We start from the raw sequence: 25,263 nt of genomic DNA, 5'->3' as shown, positions 1-25,263 counted from the left end.
ACTATAAAAAGAAGAAGTGACCATCATGCCCTTTCACACAGACGCAGCTACGTCGACCACTCCTCCTTCACCTAGTTCTTCTGTGCAAGATTTACAAAAACAACCCTTGTGGGTGTGGTGTGGAGAACGTGTGCCTAAAACGCAAATCGTCTTTTTCTGCCAAATCTTCGTGGTGTATTGTGTCATCGGGGCAGCCATCGCCAATTTGAGTTTGCAACAAGGAGACAAACAATTGTGGACCATTTTATTGAGCAGTTGCATCGGTTACCTGCTTCCCAATCCCTCCCTGAAATACTCCTCGAACGGGAACCACGGGAACCTTGTGTCCAGTGCCAGTGCCAGTCACCACTCCAACCACAACCAGAACCCCATTTTGGGAGGAGACACGCCTCTGACGTCCAGTAATATCCCCTCGGACAGCCACAGAACTCTGGAATTATGAGTCACCAAAACCAATTTTACTTAACCTTACCCAGTGACAGTTCCATGGAGGTGTTTCCCCACAACACGTTGTGCTGTTACACGGCCAAATTACCTCAAGCCATCCCCTTAGATCACGAAGCCCATTGGGAAGTGGCTTTAGTAGAAATGATTCACCCGACCCAAGTCCTCAATGTCCTTCCAAATCAAAATAAATTTGATGTGGAAGTTTATGACGAGCGAGTGCAACAGTGGTTGGATAACCATGGCAAATATGACAAGAAAACCCGTTTACAAAATCAAAAGTACACCACCTATCACTTGTTCATTCCCCCAGGGTATTATTTTAGTGGTCAACATTTGGTCAGCACCATAACCTCCAGGTTTAATGTCGTGTTTCTGAAAGCTTTGGAGGATGCCAAAAAAAGTGTCACCATGGAATACCACAAAGCAGCTCGTCGCTTCTTGATGAAATTTGACGGGAGTAAAATCGTGTCCATTTTATTTTGTCCTGAATTGTTTGACATGTTGGGCGGAGACATGGACATGAGAATGACCATGATGAAGAAAAACGAATTACCCATCGTTTACGACAACGAGTCTTTTAGCAAGTTATTTCGTGCCCCAGTAGAACTGAATCAAGGACTGAATTTAATGTTCGTGTATTCCTATGTGGTGGAGTACAACGTGGTGGGACACACCTCCGTACCGTTACTGCGTGTCATTCCTTTCAAAGTGGATTCTGCCACGAACGCTGACGAGGAAGGTGGAAACACTTACCACGTCCACCGCGAATTTGTCCATCCTCACTATTTGCCTGTCAGCAAGTCTTATTTGGACACGGTCAACATTGCTATAAAAGGAGATCTGGGACAAAATATTTCATTCACCAAAGGAAAAGTCACGGTGAAACTCCATTTTCGAAAACGGTTCTCTCACGACTCGTAAGTCATGTATCCAGTGTACCGAGGGGTTGCTCGACAGCGAGGACACGGTTTAGGAGATATGCTGAAATCAGCCTTTCGTTCGGTAGCCCCGGTGTTGAAACCGATGGTGACACGCGGATTGCACGCCTTGAAAGATGCGGCACTGACGCAAGGCAAAGAATTTCTCCAAAATGTCATCATCGACAAACAAAACCCTAAAGAAGCCTTCATGAGGGCAGGCAAAAATGTCTTGCTGCAAACGGGCAAAGACATTTTAGGCCGACGAGACACACCTATAAATGCCCTGCACGCTACCGAGTCAGGCATTCAGCAAGGACAAGGCAGAAAGAGACGACGAAGAAAACACCCTTTCACCAGACTTCAAGCGAGAAAGGCCAAGAAAAGAAGAACCGTTCGAGACTTAGACGTTTTCGATTATTGAGAAAAGAGACAAAAAAATGATGCACCGAGAGTCATGCGCCTGTTCCAAGACGGAACTGGATCTGTTTGCCATGCCCCCCACCATGATGACGATGCAAGAATCCCAGTGGGTGGAATTTCACCCCGTCTCCTCATTGACAGCCTCAGCTCCCATCGAGTTTGAAATCAAAGGACAGCCCGAAGATTAGATCGATCTGAATAGCAGTTACTTGTACTTGAAAGTCAAAGTTGTCGATGAGGACAATTCAACCCTAGATGGCGATGAGGTAATAGCTCCCGTCAACAATTTCATGCATTCCTTGTTTAGCGGAGTGGACTTGTACTTGAACAACAAACTGGTCAGCAGCAGCATGGATACTTACCCTTATCGAGCGTACCTGGAAAATCTCTTGACGTACGGAATAGACGCCAAGAACACTCATCTCAATGCCTGTGTGGTATGGGAAGCTGACGAAGCAGGCCAGTTTGAAACATTCGAAACTGATGCAACCAAAACACCAAACAATGACGGATTTGTAGAACGAAGAGACAAAATCAAAAACGGACAAAGTTTAGAACTAATGGATCGTTTGCATTTGGACATGTGGTTGCAAGAGAAATATTTGCTGAACGGGGTGAATGTCCGCCTGAGACTGAATCGTAGCAGTGCCGCTTTCCATTTGATAGGTAACACTGCTTGCAAAACTGTCATCGAGGAAGCCAGGCTCTACGTACGACGCGTAGAAGTGTTACCTAAAGTGGGTAACGACATCAGTCAGACGTTGAGCAGAACGACCGCCATGTATCCGATCCGACGCGTGGAAGTGAAAACCTTCACCATTCCCAAGGGACAGCGATCCATGATCGAAGATCATCTGTTCCAAGGACAGCTACCCAAACGTTTGATCGTTGGTATCGTCGAAAATGAAGCCTTCAACGGAGCTTTGGCTAAAAATCCTTTCTACTTTCAACACTTTGGCGTGTCCAAAATCGAAGTCAGTCGCGATGGCAAGACCTTGTGTACCCGACCCTTTGAGCCTGACTTTCAGAAGAAGAATTACTTGAGATCGTACTTGTCCCTGTACGAAGCCACCGGCCAGTTAGGAACCAACACCAGTCACGGTATTACGTACGACGATTATGTAGGAGGCTACGCTTTGTGGGCTTTCGATTTCACTCCTGACCAAGGCAGCGACGAGGGACATTTCCACCCTATAAAATCAGGCCAGATTCGTGTGGAAATTCAGTTTGCAAACCGAGACCCTGATGTAACCGTGAACGTCATCCTGTATGCAGAATTCGATAATACCATAGAAATCAACAGTTTGAGAGAAGTCATTCTAGATTATTAGAAACCATGGAAGACTGTTCTCCCTCTTTACCTAGTGGAGAAACTTTAAAGATGGAATGTGTGGAAAAAGAAGAAGTGATCATGATGAAGTCGAGATGGCCAGAACAAGAAGCCCATTTAGTCTGCTGTTTTGCCAAACACTTGGTCGACAAAATGACGGAATTGATCAAGAAAAATTGTTATGGATGTCAAAACGATCATCCCAGTCAAATTCAACACGATAAATGCCTGATGTTGAGTCAAGAAGAAAAATTGGACGAGTATCTGGACGAAGCTTGGAGTCTCATCTCGAACAAAGACGTGTTGCACCAGTGGTATAAAGACTTGCGTGAACATTCTTGTCCACCATTAACCACTCAAGAGATCCATCGTATCGAAGCTCTCCTAAATCAGAGTGAGGAAACAGAACGAATAACCGTTTATTCGTCAGACATTTTCAAGCAAAAGGTCAGGATCGAATTGACGACTTATTATTACCTGTGAAGAAGAAAACAACACAAATGGATACCTGGGAACTTTATTACCTTTTGAACCACAGTTCGTATACGGCTTCTTGGAATCCTGTCGTCTGTGCTAAAGATGAACTCCCTCATCGCAAACCTAAAGACCATCAAGCTTACGTGATCAACACGGACGACAGTCATCTCCCAGGAACCCACTGGGTAGCCGTCTACTTTCCTCAAGAAGGATGTGTGGAATATTTCGATTCGTACGGATTGCACCCTTTGGAAGACGATATCATTGACTTTATGAGAAGAAATGCTCAAACCACCCGATTCAATAATGTGAAATTACAAGGCACAGATTCTTGGTGTGTGGACAATATTGTGTGTATTTTCTGCATCATCGCAGCCTAGGCTATTCCTTAGAACATTTAGTGACTCATTTCGATCCTCGTTCTTCTGCTAGAAATGATGTGAAAGTAGATCGATGGTTTTGTGACCATTATGCTTATCTTTTGTCTCAAGCTAGGAAACGTAGTGTCCATCAATGGCCTAATGATTTCCAACAGTGGAAATCACAATTTCATTCACAACGTTGTAAGCCCTGTTTAAAGTAGATTGTATTTGAAGAAAAAATGTTTGTGATTTAAAAAAAATTGTTTGATGTTATAGTGTTGGATTATTGTTAAAAAATGTTAGAGTTGATGTTGTTTAGTGTTAAGTGATTTTTGAATAAAAAAATGTTGTGTTTTGAAAAAAATGCCTTTGTGGTTTGTTTAGCTAGAAGAATGTTGGATTGATGCTCTTTGACTTCTTACTATCCCTCTCATGACACTCACTAAACGTTGCGGCTCAAAAACCGTGTGGGGGATGTTTTCCTTCACGTCCGCGCTTTGACTTTAAGAACCGGGGTTGTTTCCAGTCTAACCATCCATTGTCGACTCATCCTCCTACGAAGATGTGCTCCACACTAGCTAAGCTCAACGAAGCCTACGTGAATTTGCATAGAGTCAGACACAGTCTGATACCGAAGCCAGAAGAAATAGAGAATGTGAGAATGTTAAAAATCACTGAAGACCTGATAGAAGAGCTCTTCAGAGAAGAAATGAACAGGGAAAAAGAAGAATGGACAGAGAAGTACAGACTTCAGAGACAGCAGCAACAGCAGCAACAGCAGCAACAACAGCAGCAGCAACCTGAACCTGACAGAGGCTTTGTCGATTGCCGTATCGACACCAAAGAGTTCTTCTTCTCTTTCCGAAGAAGCAGACCTATCGCCAGAAAGTCTATCCTCAGAGGACATCGCATTCTTAGAAACTAAAAAAGAATGCCATAGCAAACAAAAAAACAGCCCTTTTCAGGGCTACCCCAATACTCTAGAAAAGAAGTAACGATAGATTTGCCAATGTGTGTGTAGGTAGAGTAGTGTGAAAATAAACACTAACTCTTTTTAAAAATGTGAGGGTATGTGTTGGTGTGTTTGTGTTTGTAAGAGCTCAAGTAAGTTGGTGTGGATAGTAGATTAAAATGATATCTTTTCTTAGTGTTTGAGGTGTATATTTGGAGTTAGATTGAATTGCTTTGCGTATGTGGATAGTCTATTGAAGTGATTTATAAAAAAAATTTTAAAATAGTGATGGGTAGCATAAAAAGTGAGTGAGTGTTTCTTTTAGGTCCGCGCGTTGTTGTTTTTTTTTTTTTGGTCATGATCTAGGTAAGATGAATTTTATGTTATTAGGGGGATGTTTTCCTTCACGTCCGCGCTTTCAGTATAAATTGAAACTCGTTCGGCAGTCCAGCTACCCTTGTTGATTGATCAACACCAAAAAATGAACACGAGACTTGAGAAACTGTTGGAGCTTCATGTGCATCTGGAATATGCCAGGCGCATATTAAATGAACTGGCCGCGGAAGCCATTGTCGAGGAGGGAAGGATAAGAGAGGAGGAAAGAAGAAACAAAGAAGAGGAGGAGGAAAAGGAGAGAAGAAATTTCAAAATCCCAGAGAGCGAAAATTGGGATTCTGAAGCGACATATCCTGCCTCTGCTCTCTGCCCCCAAAAGGTAAAAAGTAACTGGGGGATAAGATGTGTATGTGGCGCCAGGCCTGGAAGGTGCCACCATTAACCAGGTGTCCATGAAGTTCCAAACAAAACAGCCCTTTTCAGGGCTACCCAATACTCTAGAAAAGAAATAACGATCGATTTGCCAATGTGTGTAGGTAGAGTAGTGTGAAAATAAACACTAACTCTTTATTAATAGTGGAAGTGTATGTGATTGTGTGTTTGTGTTTGTGTTAGTAACTAATAAAGTAAGTTTGTGTGAATAGTAGATTATGGGTTTCTTTATTGTTTATTAGCGTATGTGGAGAGTATAGTTTGGGTTATATTATATGAAATGAGAAAAGTGGGGATGTTTTCCTTCACGTCCGCGCGTTGTTGGGTCATGATCTAGGCAAGATCAATTTTATGTTTTTTAGGGGGATGTTTTCCATCACGTCCGCGCTTTCACTATAAGAACCCACAGTGTTCGTTGTTCAAACCATTCTGCAAAGAATAAAAAGAAGATGGCGTCAAACCAAATCGACAAAATACAAACCTTGCAAGACGTTTTAGACAACTTAGGAATAATGGAACAGATGCTATTAAGACTGGTTGAAGACCATTATTCCTATAGTCCCCATCGTGTGAAGATGGAAATTAATAACTTAAGGAAAGCAAAGGACAAGATTAGTGGTGTCATGAAAGAGATCAAGGAGGAGAAGGAGGATGAAGAGGAAAGAATAAGAATACGCAATTGGAACGAAAAAATTGAAAAAGAAGAAGAAAATGAAAAGATGAAGAAAGAAGAGGAGGAAGAGAAGAAGAAAGAAGAGGAGGAGAAGAAAAAAAAGAAAGAGAAGAAGAGTGTAGGAGATAAAATAAGAACTTGGTGGAGCAAAAGAAGAAATTAGAAGAAGAAGAAGAAAACCCAAAGGCCCTTTTCAGGGCCAGCCATATTTCTCGAAAAGAGATAGCCTTTGAATTGCCTACCCCTTTTTTTATTTTATTTTCTTTTTATTTTTTAAAAAAAAAATAGAGACCCTCCCTGTTTCAATTTTACATAGACCCTATACAGTCCCAAGGGTTTTTTGACCATGTTAAATTTACATAGACCCTATATTGTCCCAGGGTTTTTGGCCATGTTAATTCCCATAGACCCTATATGTTCCCACGATTTTTCTCCATGTTAAATTTACATAGACCCTATATGTTCCCAAGGGTATTTGTACTGATAAGTCCCATTGACCCTATAAGATCCCCCTTAACTACTCCTCAGTCTCGTTTTAGACAGTCAAAGTTATTCGACTCAAATGGTAATGCGATTTGGTTATTTTACCTCCTCTGCCCCCCTCAGTCAATGCGCTTTACGAAGAATGATTACCTGCGTGACTTCATAGAAACACATATCAATTTCCATCAAATTAGGTGAGAATACACGTCTGTTTCAACCTCGTGATGCTTTTTATGTTGAGAGAATGTTGAGAAAATAACTGATCAGAAGAAACCCTACCTTACTACTAGATGAGGAAGCTAAGGGTGGTTATTTATTCATGTGTATGTGAATGTGCTTGTACTCAAAGTATGTACCGTCGAAAGGACAATGATAATAATCATATAGTTTTCTCTCTCTCTCTCTCTCTCTCTCTCTCTCTCTCTCTCTCTCTCTCTCAGACCGCTCAGGTTGGTTCGAACGCCCGCCTCGGATGCGGCAGGCTGTGGGTTCGAAACCCGACCGAGTCACACCAAAGACTTATAAAAACGATACTAATAGCCGCCTCGCTAGGCGCTCAGCAATAAGAAGTTAGTGTTATGACTGGAATGCCTGGTGTCAGGATAATGTGACTGGCTTGGACATCATGCTACTTGTCCGTGGCATTTTGCCCCAGTGCTAGACATCACTATAAACTGCCACACTGCTGACACAGTAGCGATATGACTGACAAATTGTTAAAGTTACATTAAATATCCAAATCACACAACCACTCTCTCTCTCTCTCTCTCTCTCTCTGTCTCTCTCTCTCTCTCTCTCTCACACACACACACACACACACACACACACACATACACTCATATTCACAAACGCACCACCACCAATGACAAATCGATAAATGATTCTGACTTCAGAGACTTGTCTGATGTTTACGACTCTGTCACCCCAGTTAACAATCAAACAATATCAGCAATATAATGTTTGTACTCAATACATTCTATCACTATCATGAAACAATTTATATTAATTATTGTTTTCATTCGGTTTAGGTAATAGCAAAAACCGAAATTTGTTCTATATCTCTTGTAACAAAGTGAAATTGTGACATATAGCAACTTTAACTTGATGTATCCGAATAGGTACGGGGTTAGGTCCGTGACATATTTAGGGACGCTAGTATTTTGGTGCATCTGACTGGAACTTGATTGACTATTACTGAGATTCAGTTTGATGACTATGTCAGGCAAAACTGAGTGAAAATTAGATTTTGTTTATCGAAAGGCCAAAGGTTCAAATAATTCAGAAGCAACTTTTGTACTTGTTTAAATATTTGTCATAAGTCGAAGCTTTGCAGAGATCGGTATATTAAGAAGCGGCAAAAATATATAATTTACCACATCCTGGAAAGGCGTGTGTTAATGATGGAGGTTAGATGAACCTGAGTTCCAATTTAGTATGTCACTGGTTTGGTTTGGTGTTTCCCATGCGACATCTTGTATTTTAAAATATCTTGCACCGTAAAAGCAGGCAGTCCATGCTTTTTAGTACGAGGCGAAAAGGTCTTGCCTTCAAGGGTGGGTAAGACCCTAGCAACGATTGTTCAAGGGATGTGTAGTTGCGAGTCTACGAGAAACACTTATCAAGGAGTGTAAGGCGACGGGTTTGCTCGAAGGAAAAGAGAGTGAACCTCAGAGTAGAAAGACGCTGTCTTAATGTCATGCATAATTTTTCTTTGATATGAGTCTTAAAATAAGTATTTGAACTGAATTTTCTTAAAAGTAATGGAATCGTGTTTTCTAAGAACTGATTATTATTGAGTTTGTTTGAGACGTTATGCCAATGAACTGTTAGCTAGCAATGGTGTCGTTAAGATAAGAAATTAATGTCGTTTGATTTGTTCGTTTAACTACGATGTGGGTTATTTTAACCTACAGTTTATTAGCATGTGAGCGGCATTGTGGGCTAGACGGTATTTATGGATCATTCGTGCATGTGTCCGACATTTAGTAAAATAGTGATTAAAAGTTAACGCTGCACTGGCTTCATTTTCATTAAGCGGGAACAGGCTATCGAGCAATTAGTAATGGTAACTAGTTCTACTGGAGAAATAAATTAATCCCAGTGTACTATGTTAAGTGTCTGAGGTTAGAAACAAAATCGAGTGTATGAAGACAAATACAGCATTGTTGTACTGAATGCAAGGTTATGAACTGAAACCAATTTGTTATTTGTTATGAACACATGCCAAACAATTAAAACTTCTCAAGACTCACTCCATTTCGTGATGAAATGTGCCGTATCTATGTAAAGGGAACTGCTAACTGCATTTTAATTCTTTGAATTAATTTATTTGTATGGTAGAGTTACATCCTACAATTGGTCTTGTACAATTTTATTTTGCTTATCTAATTTAATAAATTGTTATACGGGGGTTGCTCTCTTCTATATCTCTATATATGGACTGAAATCTTCATTTATTCCATTCATTAATCTGAAATTTTAATCTACGCTTGATCTGGGATATAACACCGTGGTCGATCATCCTCCAGACATCGATAACCACAACGAAACGCCAAGACATATTCAGACAATGAAAATGGTATTTATTTCTTCACAAGTTCAGAAGCAAATTCTTTGCTTCTTGTCAGAATCGGTAAAGAGTTACTAAATCGATGCAAGCAAATAACTAATTTAAAGAACTTCTCGCTTAGAAACTGAATCAATAATACAACTTTCTCTTTCTCTCTCTCTTTCTCTCTCTCTCTGTTATAATCGGATACCATGCTGCATGTGTTTTGTACTCTGATATCTAATTTTGATGTGGTCATTTTAACCACACCTTGATATGCCCTTATCGTTAGTGATACGGTATTTTTAGTGTGTTTCATCTCTGTGCGTAATTATGTGTAAGCCCGCTATCGTTTAATAAGTTTGATGTTCGTATATTATACAGGGACCTACATCCTTTATTTATAATTCTCTTTATAATTACATATCGCTCTCCTGCACTGAAAAGTAAGCATTACAGAGTAAATGTTAATGTTGTCTGTGAACAGAATGTTGTAATGTGTTACTGACAAATGTATAAATGAGGTCACAATTACATCTCTCCTCCGCACACGATTAAAGATAACAAAAAGAAAACATGAAGACGAGTGCCCATTTTGAAAAAGAGAAACATTTTAAAAACCTTAGAGAATATTGTGAAATAGAGACAGAAAAAAAGAACATATGGTTTCTTTATCTATCTCTGTCTACTTACCAGACGTCATGACGTACAACAATAGTATGACCACCATAGCTGTCATCGACCTGAAGGTTAAAATGAAAAAGTTAGCTGATATGTGCTGAAAGGTGTTACACTATTCAAGGCTGGCATAGTACGAAACGTCTAACACAATTAAAGGCTGGCATAACACAAGACGTCTAACACAATTCAAGGCTGGCATAACATGAAACGTATAACACAGTTAAAGGCTGGCATAACATGAAATACGTCAACTCTAACAGAAAGTAATGGAATAATGCCTTGTTCTCCATGATATATATGTATTTTAATCAAAGTTGTGATTGCCGAGATTCATATGATTCTTGTATCGGTCTGGAAACCTCAAAATAATAACGCACCTATATCTCTACATATTTGTTGTGTTGTAAACCATTAGCATGACATTCAGTAGTAAATATTCTGAGGATCGTATATTTCTTAGTCAGCCAGAGGTATACCGGAACATTCCTAGACCGCTCAGACTAAAGACCAACACAGTGTCCTCTACTAGAATTTGGATTTAGCTCCTCACCACACTAGACCGCAAGAGATTGTATTGATATAGAAACATGTCTGTAGTACGTAGTTTTAGCACAGTATCACACTTTATCTGCGTTCCGCAAGTATTATGTAAGACCTGGAACTGAAGAAAAGACCCAGGATGGTCAATGATCTATCAGTGTTTGAACGTCAGATGGCATTATAAACTGTTTTGAAAAGCAAACAAACTGCATAGTAAGTGTATTGTGCATTAAGTGCCTCTAATTACAAACTGCCTTGCAAAATCCATATCGTTGTTTCAGAAATAGGTAACCACAAATATATCTATTTCACAAAGATGTAAACATTACACGTAAAAAAAGTAGCTTCCATGCCATACTGATTCTTTTCACAGGCATCCTACCAAGATTGTTTTCAACGCAATTATTGAAATTTTGTTTGACATTCATATCAGACGACCCACTGAAACAACCTTGTACAAGTGTGATATTTGGTTATGGTTGTGAAATCGTTATGCGTAAAGTCTGGAAACTTTAATGTTACTTAGTGTGCATGTGATAACACTTTATGTTGTACTGTGTATTTTTAACCTTGTAGTCAGTTATCTGGCCTGTTATTATCAATATAGTTACCGTACGTTGACACACAAATTGTACTAACAAGCACCGGTTCTTTTAGGAAAGTTTACCTCTGAAATCTAGAAGCAACACACATACTAACATACCCAGTACACGTGTTTTGAACCTGTACGCATATTTTACTTTACTATAAAAAATTTGGCAGAAATTAGTAAGTTCATACTGTGCTGATTTTTCTTGTTTTTATTGAGGATCTGATGCTTCCGATTCAGAAAATGCGTAAGGTGCAAACGTCTTTTTAAAGCCTGTGGCAAGAAATTTTATTCTCATAATCTTTTATTCAAATAATATCGTGGATTTGCTCTGTATCAATGGATCTCTTCAGCTTTTGCCTATAACATTTGCATATAATTGTGGTGTCTAATCACTTTGTATCAGTTCCATTAGAATACAATAATTTGAACACTTCGCTATTGCAAATATTAGACCGTTAGTAATTTATCCGCCACTAGTTTCTCCGTAATGTTTAAGATTACGATATTTTGATAATGCTGGCAGATTTATTTGAAACATTGACAGATAAACTCCTACTTTGCTTTTCAGTCCAATTGTTAAAGCAATTACTTCTTCTAAGTAGTATGGGCATGATGTTTCTATACTTTGAAGTAACGGTTCCATTTATTTTATAAATGTATCTTGTGTACAAAACGCGTCAGATGCCATTAGCAATCAAACAAGGTAGTACATATAAAGTGCAAAAAGAGTATATGTTTAATAAGCAATATATATGTATATGTATATATAGACTGTTCCGGTGGCCTAGTGGTTAGAGCGTAAGCCTCGGATGCGGAAGTCTTGGGTTCAATCCCCGGCCGAGTCATACAAAAGACTTATAAAAATGGTACTAACAGCTGCCTAGCTTGCCTCTCAGCATTAAGTCGTTAGTGTTAGGGCTGGTCGGCCTTGTGTTAGTATAATGTGACTGGGTGGGACATCATGCTACATGTCTGCGGCATGATACTCCAGTGCTAGACATCACTATAAACTGTCACACTGCAGACATCTTAGCGATATGACTGAATTATATTTAAAGCTACGTTAAAAATCCAAATCACACGTGCGAAAGTTGTGTTCGAATAACAGGTTTCAGTAAAAGTATTAATTTGGGTACATTGAAATGACATATTGCTGCGAATATTTGGGTGTATTTGAATGACATATTGATGTGAAGTATCTATTGTGTTTAACTTGTTTTATGGAGCATTATTAAACCCGCAAGAATCAGCTAAAAATGTGAAATGATCTTTAACAATTAAGAGCAGCATATGATATTGGTCTCACTTAAAAAATGTAAAATTTCAACTATTCAAATTCTGGTTTTTGTAAAATTTCAGTTATCATTGCCTCTGTTTCCAAAGGAATTTTATTGTTTTAGATATTTCGCCGTTTTATCTATTTCGTCAATACTTCTTGTACCAGCTAGATAGTATTAACTACTTATCGATCATCGTATTATTTTGAGTTTTTTCTTGTTCATCCTCAATATGCGCCTTGTTAAACATCCAGAAGTTACCTGCTTTTCTATGTTTCGCCTTCTCACTCAGATCGGTACTGAGCTGTACGTGTGCATTTATTAAAATCACGGCAATGTGCGTATTTAATATCAATGTGTAATGTATGAACGCAAAGGTATTCGGGGTTTCGCTTTTCCGCGGAAAGAGTTTATCCATGGTGGTTTATTTTCACCTTCATCTGTTTCAAAATACCGAGATCAGTTCGAGAAATGTTGCACGAACAAAGTGCGTACAATACTATACCAGATTACCTCAAGTTCTCTGGCTGTGGATTTTCAGTCACAACGAGGGTACTTAGTGGCGTTGTTTTATCACAATGCAACGAGTTGTGTCAGGAAACTGTCCACCTTATGGGTGGCCTCCTGATCAACAAGAAGCATGTACGGCAAACTATCTTACAATTGGCTTTACCCCAACAACCCATGTATTGGTTTTGTGTTGAGAAACATATACACCAATAGCCTTTAAGGACTGCTTCCTGACCGAGAAAAGCCTGAAAAGCAATATACCTTACAGGGGATTCTGCCCATCTGTATCAGGTATTGATTGTATGTTGAATAAAGCATACATTAACAACCTGGTCAAATATAAAATAATGTAAGGCAAAATATATTACAGGGAGATCTGCCAAAAACCAAACCAGGTATTTATTATTTTTTGAGAAAAAAACATACACCAATAACCTGTCATTCAGCAATCTTCAGCTATAGGGGTATGTTAAATATAAAATTGCATACTTTATTAATATCCGTTTTATGTGACAGAATTAGCTTGTACAGAGTTAGACCTATGTCATATAACATAATGCTGTCATATAGAGTATAATCTGTTTCAAGTTAGCCATTTTTATAACTTAACAGACAATTCGAATTCACTTAAACGTTGCGTGCATTGAATGACACATGATGTTCTAGTCCTTATAATTTAGTAAGATTAAGTTTATCAGGCATGGTTTCTGGTACGAACGTTGTTATTATAATAATCTGTACTGTAGTTCAGATGAAATTAATTAAAATTGAACGAAACAAATGCATGTTCTTGTATTCGCATTGGACCGTGGTTCGAGTACAACATTGCTCAGTCATAATCTTTATGTTGTCTGGCTTGTTACGAAGATTCGTAGAATTCTGGGGTTTCGTGAAACCCGTTTGCTGCACTGTCAATGGTGACGTTTCATTTGGGTTGGGTATTGGTTATTCGTAATGAGGGAACAAAGCTTGGGGACCAATGGGCCTATAGAAAACAGAAAAGCGCTTGAGGGACCCTTCGATGGATTTGTATGGATGGTCCGTGCGTGGTGGCTCTTTGACATTTGATGAGAGCTGTCGAACCGGAAATAGTTCATGAATGTCAACTGGACGCATCCATTTATATATTTTTCTTTGTTGAATCGATAATTAAACATCATTTTACGAGTGAAGTTAACAATTCATCATCACTATATGAGGTGAAATAAATAGTACATATATCCTACTCGAGTATGAAGCATTATTCATGTTTTTGTACAAACTCCATACATTGATCACTCTTGGCGATATAATCATGTCGTGTGCATAGTTGTGTATCAATCCTATATTAAATATATATGCTATATAAATTAGCTACTCATCGTATCATTTATGAGTTCCAACAGTTGAGTCTTGTTTAGTTAGTTAATTAAGGTGCATGTTCTGGTTATTTCCATTCAGTATCTTTTACTTGTATCATCTGTTTAACTCGGATCGCATAATTTTGTCAAATCCACGGGTATGGTGTCTACTTCATCCATCATTAGATTATTTTATAAACGATACAAATTTCATTCACAAAATTGTTTTCAGTTTCTTACCTAAAATAAAATTCCAGCCCTGATGCATATTATTACATTTGATATCTGTTGCTTTTTTATTCATCTTTACGGTAATCTCTGTTGAATCGTTCGTTTTCGACAATGCCAATATAGTATTAGTATTGACAATGATTTTGTTCAAGTCTGCAATAGCTTGTAATGGCATTAGTCATTTTATGAAACAAGGCCGTTAGAAAGAAAAAGGTCTAGAAGATAAACCACAAGTAATAGCCATCCTAGTAATAGCCATCCTTGTAATAGCTGATATTACTGTGTACGAACACCGTCTTTTCGCGGGGCAACGACGGCGCAGCAGCGTTTGAATTAAGACACCCTCTCAGATTTGCCTAAAAGGTAGTCAACTGACTGGCTAAACGGTAGTCAACTGACTGGCTAAAAGGCAGTCAACTGACTGGCTAAAAGGCAGTCAACTGACTGGCTAAACGGTAGTCAACTGACTGGCTAAAAGGTAGTCAGATGACTGTCTAAAAGGTAGTCAACTGACTGGCTAAAATGCACTGGAATTATTAACTGTACATCATCTTCGCTGACCAACTGTAAATCTCATTAACTTGTTCAAACGCATGCAGTAGTCAACAATATAAGCCGAGTTTAGTATCACATAGTAAAATCTGTTGTTTTTCTGTTCAGTCGAGATTAGCATTGAGGTAAAAGTCTACGCTATTTATTTAAAAATGCAAATTCTATATTGCTTGAGGTTGCGCAGTGTAAATGTTCATATGATATTAATTTGTCGATTGTGAATATGGAATAATTAGGTTTGGAATTAATACATATATATATTTTTTATAGTATACCCAATTATATCTTAAACAAGCTTCAAAAGCATCCGATATGACATTATAGGAGCAGATTCATGTCCTGCAATGTAAACAGAGCTGACACTGTTTCTCTTAGTCTCCACATATTTCTGTACGTAAGAGCTGTTCTTCCATTATCTGAGTAGCTAAAGTATATAGCGATTATGGTTGGAGAGACTCGTGTCGTGTTGTCCTTTAAACGAATTGATTTTCATGTCTGAAAAGACTTGATTAATAAAACTTTGCAATACCATCGTCTTTAAAAGCAGAAACAAATGTTTTCCCAGTGATGAAGCCATTAAATAAAGATATGCCACCGCCGAAGAAAACATATATTGAGCTATTTGAATTGTACTTCATGTAATTTGGTAGCATCTTGAGATATTTTAATCTCGTTTTGTTCTTTTTATAATTGTTGCGTAATGTTATCTTTTCTTAGTACATGGTAAGGTTTTCTTTCTTCTGCCAGGTTCAACTATACATGTACATTAATATTTTGGTTCCTCACTAGTCACTGATGTTCTTTATTTTTACTTTATTTACCTTCCATATAATCATACTTAAATTTTGAAGGTCAACTCAATCTCGGAATCAGAAACAATGATTCTTGTAAGCTGACTTACATGAAGTAAAAAATATCATAATCGAACTGAAGAAAAGAACAATGCGTGATAGGATATATATATATATATATATATATATATATATATATATATATATATATATATATATATAGCTCCTATCACGCATATTGCTTATTTTCAAGTATGCGTTGGAACGCAGTATGCATAACAGTTAATGATTCAAGTATGCATTGAAACACAGTATACATGACAGCTAATGATCCAAGTATGCACTGGAATGCAATAAGCATATAGAATCTATGTTCGGGTTTGGACCGAGACAAGGAAATCGTAGTTAAGGGTTAATATTATGTAATATAAACCTGCGACTGAGATTTCTTTGTTTCAGTCCAAACCCCAACGTAGATTATGTTTCTTACCCAATATAAAACTTCAACGGTCACAATTTTGGGGTAAGAGCGAGAAAACGTTGAAAGCACAGGGGAAAATAGCTCTTCCAACATCTCATCAGATGTACCTACACACTGACGCAATCAATTAGCTGTGTATATACATGCTTACATAACCACCTACCCACACAAAGAAAGAGACCCGAAGGGAGGCGGAGCAGTATAAATTTTTAAGGGGAGAAAGACAAAGAAAGGAAAGAAGGGGCGAAAGGACAGAGAACAGCTACAGTGAAATTGGTGGGAACCAGAGCTAAACAGGTTATGCAATTGTACAAGTCAACAACTTCGAATGTTCACTCGATCACATGATGATTAATTTTATCAGTAAAACAATTCGGCTATTTTTATAAATAGATTTGTATTTTGAAATTCAATGAAAAATTTATTCCAAAGAAGTTTATCTTCCTAATGTATTGTATTATCTTCAGTGTTTATGTAATTGATTAAATTTTGATTCTTTTCGTACGAGGGTTCGTGTCATTCTTTTCTATATATCTGCTCAGATCTCTGATTATGCCACCTATAAGTTTACTCGATCCGGGTAATAACATCCATGGCGATCAACTCCTAGATAACGAGAACCGAATAAAGCGGACACCTTGAAAGACGGTATAATCCGCCAATTAACCCACACCCCTTGCAAGTGAGGGGCGTATACAGTATGCATAACAGCTAACGATTCAAGTTAGCATTGGAGCGTAGTATGCATAACAGCTAATGATCCAAGTTAGAACTGGAACGCAGTATGCACAACAGCTAGTGATTCATGTATGCATTGGTGCGCAGTATGCATACAGCTAAGATTCATGTATGCACTGGAACGCAGTATGCAAAACAGCTAATGATTCAATTATGAAACGATTCAAGTAAGCATTGGAATGCAGTATGCATAACAGCTAATCATTCAAGTATGCTCTGGAACCCAATATGCATAACAGTTAATGATAAGACTTATACAACTTCATGTTTGATTGAGACAATGTACAAGTTATGCATATATTTCTATTATGCATATTCTATTACATCTGACACCAATTTCATTTTCATTTAAAACGCTTTGCGCATAAAAATGTTTAGCGCTTACTTTCTGTCGCATTCCTTGATGCTAACTTTATGCTTCCAGAATCAAATGTCACACTGAGATCTGAATAGTTTTCGAAGACAAATTTTCAAATGAAATTTTCAATAACTTTGAATGGTTTGTGTTTTCGCATAACATATATTGATCTGGCTGGGTATATTTGATCTTGGTTTAGGTTAGGCAATCAAAACACTATATTACGTGACTCGAGCTTCATTTTTGGGTCTGAAGATTTTAATTTAGATTATAAACTTGAAATTGGCTTTCTTTTGGCAGATACATTAAGCTACTGTTTATTTTTTCACCGTCAAATATGATTCTTTATTTATTTCTTTCTCCAATGTTGAAATACGTTTAATATGGCTTCCTTTATAATATCTGTGCATCTCTGTACACTTGATCTCCCGCTTTATTTACTCTTCAGGTTTTTCTATGTTGCATTTGAAAATTATGTTGGACGGCTATTTTAGGTTAGCTATGACACACTTTATTCCTCCCTCGACAACTATATCAAAACTTTTGATTGTGCTACACACCCACAAACACACGCACACACACACAAGCACACACACACACACAAGCACACACCAACACGCACACTAACACACACACACACATCAATACAAAGTAACTTAGCGCCATTATTTCTGAAGTTAACGAAACTTAAAATGAATGTTCTTTGTACATTCTATGCTATTCGTTAATCTGTATTCAGATTCTGCGTGGTCTTGTATGATATTCAACTACCCCTAAATTGTTCGAGTCTAGAGATTTCCTGTTTTGTCGTGTTCCTCTATATTCTGCAATTAAAAGGTACGCAAATGACTGACATGGTTTTTACATTATAATTACCACTCTATCCGCATTGTGGATATTAAAACTGATGCAGACTGTTATTATTTGGGTATGTTCGGCACGTACTGGAACCAAGTCAATACCAATTAAATGCTGATGGTTTAACCGATAATGATAAGACAGGATATAGGTCTTTCAAAAATAATCATTTGGGATAACCGTGAATTTTAGGCTACCTCAGTTGATAAACCATGCACAGGTGCTGAGAATGAATACATTCTAATGCAGTGATATAAATCAGATGTCATAAATTATTGTCAAATAACCTGATAACCGATACATTTCGGGTTGTAATCAACAACCAGCTGCAACTATTCACTTTTTTGGGGTTATCTGCACTTAATTCAGACCAAGTGGAATGCAAAAAGAGACACCAAACAACTATCACAAACACAACGGTTCAAAGATGTTATTATAGTGTTCTGACGAAGCTATTCTTGCAACCATTCTTTCCGATTTCTATTCTTTCTTCTAAGCTATGATTGCATACTGGACCGAAATTGTACGGTAGATTTGAAACATAATTCTCAAACGAGATCACGCACAAAAATAGAGATACTGCATTTTCTCGGGTAAATTTCATTAAACATAAGCTCTAGTCTTTCCGCCCCAGCATAACTAACGCCATCTTTCATTTAGAGCATTCAGTAAAATTTGAAATAATAATGTATGTTTGCTGAGGGCATGTTCACACATCGTATTCGGACAGTGCTTTCCTATACAAATCCATGTATTCAAATAATTACGAAAAGTAACAAGATTACATACATACATACATACATATATACATACATACATACATACATACATACATACATACATACATACATACATACATACATGCATACATACAGACAGACAGACAGACAAATAGACAAACAGACATAACTATCGGCGGATCTACGCTATGGGAAATTTAAACGATGAAGTTCAGTACTAATAGCATTAATTATTCCTTGTTCCTTGATGACAAGACATACACCTGGGACTGCCTAGGTCGAGGATATGGTCGGCTTTATACATTTTGTAATGGGATCGTTATTTCATGAGGTTATGGTGCTATATTTATTTTTGCTGTTACTAAAATAAATTTAGTATATAATATTAAAGTATCTCTTTCAAAATTTAACTAATGTTATCTAGTATGTAACAAATTCATTTGAAGAAAATTTATAAATTTGCGTTTTCATTTTTGAGTAGAATTGATACGTTCGAGTTTAAGCTTTGATTGTGTACTATTCTTGATCAATTGTTGAGCATGAACCTTTTATGCCACAAATACTTAATGCACAGTCATGACAATTTAGTAGAACCCATCTATGACAAATCCCTCGTTCATAACACTTACATGAAACGATAACTTCCCGCATGCTACCCACCCAACCCCCAGCTTTCCTTAGCTCAGAAAGTATGAAAGATCGTTATATACATATATACCGTGCTGCGTGCGCCATATCAGATGTTAGGCTGAACAATTGTTGTCATTGTTTGTTTTCATTCAGATAGATAACATTTCAATACATTTATCACGCATTCTTATATCTACTGCCAGTTTTACTGGCACTCTGCTTAAGCATGAAGAACAAGATGTTCCGATAAGCAATTGTACAATAGTAAACAACCGCATCATCTTTGCACCTTTTAACCGACTGTAAAACAAGCAGGAACGCGCTCTTGACGGACTATGTGTTCGTTCGTACTTTTATCGTGTCTGTGATGACTATAGCTATGAGAAAACCATTTATTAAAGCTTATATCTACATCTTTTTCCAGATCTCATCGTGTAAAACACCCTCAGCCCTAAGTAGGTCACTATTATTTAAATACCACAATTCAGTGACCTTAGTAAGTACTTTCTTTAAATAATACATCAAACGTCAATTACCTGTGGGATTTTGTAAAGTTTTACATAAACCCTTGTACTTGCATACGTCATTTACGAGTATTTTGTTGAGGGTTATGCATCGCCAGAACTACGATGTCCTTCTCCATAACTTGTTTAGTGTGATGTATTTTAGACTGCAGCATTTAGGGTGTTGAGTATGTTTGGTGAGAAATCAACCAGTGTTTTAAGTGATGATCTCTTTTTAATGTCTCATTCAGAAAGGGACAGCAAAGAGTCTATACTGTGATGTTTAATTCTCAATATGTCATATATGAGCATATATGGATATGTGTGGTTACAGCAAAGAAAGATAGGTCACCTTCAGCTTGCTAATTCCATCCGTCAGTGTATGTTAATATAACAATAGTTCCATCCACCATTGTATGCGAGTGTAACAAAAAGTAACTTTGAAAACAATTGCTACAAGTGGAGGGGGCCCTTTTGGAAGAGATGCAATTCTGTTGTTTTTTTTTTAGCATCAAAATGTTTCTTGAATGTACATTAATGATGCAGAAAAAAGTCAAAACCATTAGGACCTTCGCATGATATTGTTCTTATTATTAACATAGTTCACTAATAATTTTTTGACAATAGATAATTCTCTTAAAACTTCTGGCGTGATTACGTCTATAGTCAGTCTCTTGAAAAAATGTGATTAATGTTTTATTGAAAGAAATTGTGAACATAAGACAATGGATATATAATATCCATCCACTCATTCTCGTCCCCCACCGTGGTATGCTAAGAAAAACACATCCCCGGCCTTCTCCGAAGTATGCTCAGAAAAATACATCTTCGTCCTTTCCCGTAGTATGCTAACAAAAACACATTCTCGGCCTTTTCCGTAGTACGCTAACACAATTATATCCTCGGCATTTTCCGTCGCTTGCTAATAATCACAAGCTCTCTGCTTTTTCCGTCCTACGTTAACAAAAAACGTTTTCAGCTTTTTCCATCATATAATAAATAAAAGCACTTCAAATGTAAAAAGTAGCCATTCTGAACTTCTACTAAGTTCGTGTATACCACATAAATTTTTTTACCCATGCGACAGAGAAATCTAGTTGTTTTGCTAACCTTACTTTTCTTATCTCAGTCTAGTCATCTCAGACCAGTCATCTCAGTAAAGGTGTCCACGCGCTAAGAACTACTTAAAAAAAAAGAAACCCTTCTTGTCTTCTGCTGTTCCTGATGTAGTTGTTTTAAAATCAAACAACAACAAATATATAACAAAAACATAGTAACTAAAGGTAAATCCATTTTTGAGAACACACCATATGATAATATTTCGAGAGCGACCAGACACACACGCATAAGATGTCGAGCTGTTTGGTATTATGCTAGTTCGTTCCACACAATGTGGTCAGTTTTATCCTATATGCAGGCCTAGTTCAATACATTTTCAGGTCAGCGTCATTAAATGTAGCTGAAGCTACGTAACTAGTTTTAAATACTTCGTGTGAAACAAATTATATTATGTTAGCTACATTTAATGACGCTGACCTGAAAATTGACTAATTCTCAATGCTGTGTGAAATGAACTATGACAGAAAACACTGATCCATTCACATAGACTATAGACCTACACACTTCATAGCCTCACAACTCTCTTAACAACTACAGAAAACTTAGTAACAGCCAGAAGTGGGTTATGTCAAACATGCTTTATTCTAATTTTGTTAAGCATCTCTATTGTGCCCCGGTTGAATCAAAACTATACCTACAATATTTAATGACAAATAATACACATACCAGCCAGAAGTAATCACTTATCCGTCAACAAATTAATCCATATTAAAATTTCATGGTAGCACTTGACATATTTCCAAGAGAGAAAATTAAATTTTCAAGGAATCCGTGAACTTAAAGTTTCGCACATGGTTATCCACCAGGGTCTGTATTTTGAGGGTCTTTTATACACGGGAGTAATTTTACAATCAATATTAAGGACAACACAAGTATGTCACAAACAGTTTCACCTCCTCCAAAGAAAAGGAGAGTTATATACAATAGTGACACAGATCACTAATTACCGCTGAATACCACAAGCACAGACACTCAAGCTTCATGTAACCTTCTGTTATAATAATAGCCTATACACTACAATAGAGGTGTGGGTCCAGTATCGTTATTTACAATATGATTTTTAAAATTGGAACTGATGGAGAAGACAAAAACATATTTTTTTTGCAAAACATATTAACTATTTATTGTTGATTTCATATAAAATCCATATATTAAATGTGATAATACCTCAATACTATGCAAAGTTTTCTGTTATTTTGTTTGGCTCACGCATAAAAATTGTGTAATTTAGATGACACGGTCAAGCCACAGTCCTCATTAAATTATGTGTATTAATACACCGCATGTAAACATTGGCGCGTGAACTATATTGCACAAGTGAGAAATTCTTTTTTAAAGGAAATTATTGGGTGAGAAAAAGAATCTACGCTGAGGTTTGGATCGAGGCAAGGAAATCCCAGTCGTGGGTTTGCATTATATGTCTCCCACCCTCACGGCAAGCCTCGTGAGGAGACAAATAATGTAACCCCTTGACTGGATTTTCCTTGTCTCGGTCCAAGCCACAACATAGATTAGATTCTTTAATACTGAAGCAACAATTATTTTGTTAAATGTCATCACTGACAGTGTCAGCTTACTAAAACCGAATGATTTCTTCATTTTTCATTTGGTAGTAGGTAAAACATTTAACGTATAAACACGGATATTACTTGATGATTGAAACATAGTAGAGAATCCCTTTCAACGCCTATCATTTTATGTGCATCTTCCTCGCACAGGTAGCTGGGTGTTGATTCGGCAAAAATATTGCAACCAAAATTTGGTTCGCCAGAAAAACACAGCAACAAAATGTTGGTTCGTCCAAACGCATAACAACCGGACGTTGGTTTGCAAGAAATTAACCAATTGAAGATGTATAACTATGAATACCTCCAAGACTCTTTCAGAGAGTACAAAATCTTCGACACGCTTGGAAAAAAGAATACGTTCCGATTGATTCAAGACAAGAGAATGAAAATGTGGCCTTGTGTATATATGCTGGAAATTTTGCTTTCTTTTGCATCGTCCTGTCTTAATTCATGTTTTCCAAAATAAACTTGATCTTGATCGTGTAGGAATTAAAGGAATATACATGCTTGATATGGTGTTGGACACAGGAATTCAATCCAAATTTCCGTTTCGCAAACCCAGATTCAAACTGCTAAGGTTTCTTTGAATTCCGCGCGTAGATACTTTTAGACGCGTTGAATGCGATTTGTATAAATCCAGATTAGTTTTGAATTGCGTTCATACAGTAAAGCTACGAATGTTTAGAAAGCATAAAAGAGAGGGTATGCTGAATTAAAGTAAGGCTAGGGGTTTAAAATGGTGGCGTCCATTACATATTCCATGAATTCAAACCGGAAGTTAATATGAAATTTGACAAAGAGTAACTCACAAAGAGGCGCTCTACAGATGTAATAAACTTAGGGGAAAGTGAAGGGTGTAAGGTGAAGCCGTTTCCATTTATAACATGCACAATGGAGAGAATGTTACTTTCATATGTTGTGGCTGAAATTTCTTTGAATATTGTACATGTAGAAATGTTACCTGCTCGAAGCAGACAACTACCCAAAATGACTGATCGAAAACTCAGCTTGAATTAACACAATGTATACTATATTTAGCTGTATAATAATAGGCACATCTGAAGTAAGGTCAAGCGGTATACTATACAACCCAAATTACACTCATCAATCATACACTAAATTAAAGTATAAATTCTTTGAACAATACTTCAAATATACATGGTCTACATAGACAGTATAACCAACGAGGAAACTGAAAAATTCTTTTTGCTTTCAAAATCTAATCATATGCAAAATTCGAATCTGTAGACCGCCACCCAAACTGATTGGAAGTGACGCCTTAATAATAATTGACCGGAGGTGACATACTGCTTTTGAGAAATCTGACACAGAATGAAAGGAGAGGAAAACCTAATTCAAAAGAGTTTACTAGGTTTTGGAAAGAAATTTAAAAATTATTTTGAAATTCTATGTCAATTTCGGACTTTTATTTGGATTTAGTCTCTGATATATTTGATAATATAATACTTGGGCTTGTCTTCAAGTATCTGCCAACCTCCATGACAGTTCAATAATTTTAATATTGTTTCTAATTTAAAGCATATCAATAAGATTTATTTTGAAAGGGGGTTGTATTTTTTTATATTTTTTTAAAAACTGTAAAAAATTTAACTTTGTGGATTTTATATTTATTTATTTTTTGAAGTGCGCAAGATAATAATAATCCAGTTCCAATTGGTGTCTGAAAATCATAGTCACCTTTAGTCAATTTTGATATCTATGATATAACTTAAGGTCATCTTTCATGTTAGCTTCCCTTTTGGTATAGTGGAATAAATTCACGGACACCACCATGTTAAACATCTCTCCAATCCCTGTTTTTAACATTATGGAATCCATCTTGAACTGAACACGACCATGTGCTTTTCAAACATTAAGTCTCTTTACTGCCAGTGACACACTAGCCCAGTATTGTCAGTGCCATTGTCCCTGTTGAACCCAATGTGTCATCCCAGTGTTATATTAGATTATACAATATCCATTTCGATTTTAAGTTCTTGACAAACCATTTATTTTTTATATTTTTTATTTGTTTGCCTTTATTTATTTCAAATGACAAAGACTTCATTCGAGTATTCAAAATAGTTATCAATAGCACACGTTATATTGGTGAGTCCGTAGCATCAGGCTTCGCAATTTCTCGAACTTTGCTGAGTACGGATCTCACCCTCAAGCTGTTAAACATCAAAAAATAAATGTATAATTTTGGGGTACCTCTTTGTTGTCGAGATTTAATATGACATTGGAGGAACCAAAGCTGAGAAGATCTTGAACATTTTATAACCAGAACATCATTTTTATTACAGCTAAAGAACGGCAAAGTATTTGAGACTTGGAGTTCGACTTACGCTCTCGTGCCTATTCGGTTTTAAGA

The 25,263-nt window shown here is 37.2% G+C and overlaps 1 protein-coding gene across 1 annotated transcript in view; it reads right to left on the bottom strand.

The window, feature by feature from the left end:
• LOC149799222 (uncharacterized) overlaps nucleotides 1–25,263 on the bottom strand; it is a 266,176-nt gene that overhangs the window by 240,087 nt on the left and 826 nt on the right. The window contains exon 2 of the mRNA XM_089958164.1: nucleotides 10,074–10,123. Coding sequence (XP_089814290.1) covers nucleotides 10,074–10,123 — 50 coding nt within the window. The remainder of the gene's footprint in view (nucleotides 1–10,073; nucleotides 10,124–25,263) is intronic.

This window comes from Sinohyriopsis cumingii, chromosome 5, assembly GCF_028554795.1.
Source record: "Sinohyriopsis cumingii isolate HCF-2022 chromosome 5, ASM2855479v2, whole genome shotgun sequence".
Classification (NCBI taxonomy): domain Eukaryota; kingdom Metazoa; phylum Mollusca; class Bivalvia; order Unionida; family Unionidae; genus Sinohyriopsis; species Sinohyriopsis cumingii.
Note: the sequence above shows the minus strand (reverse complement) of the source record. Positions and strands in the feature narration are given on the sequence as shown.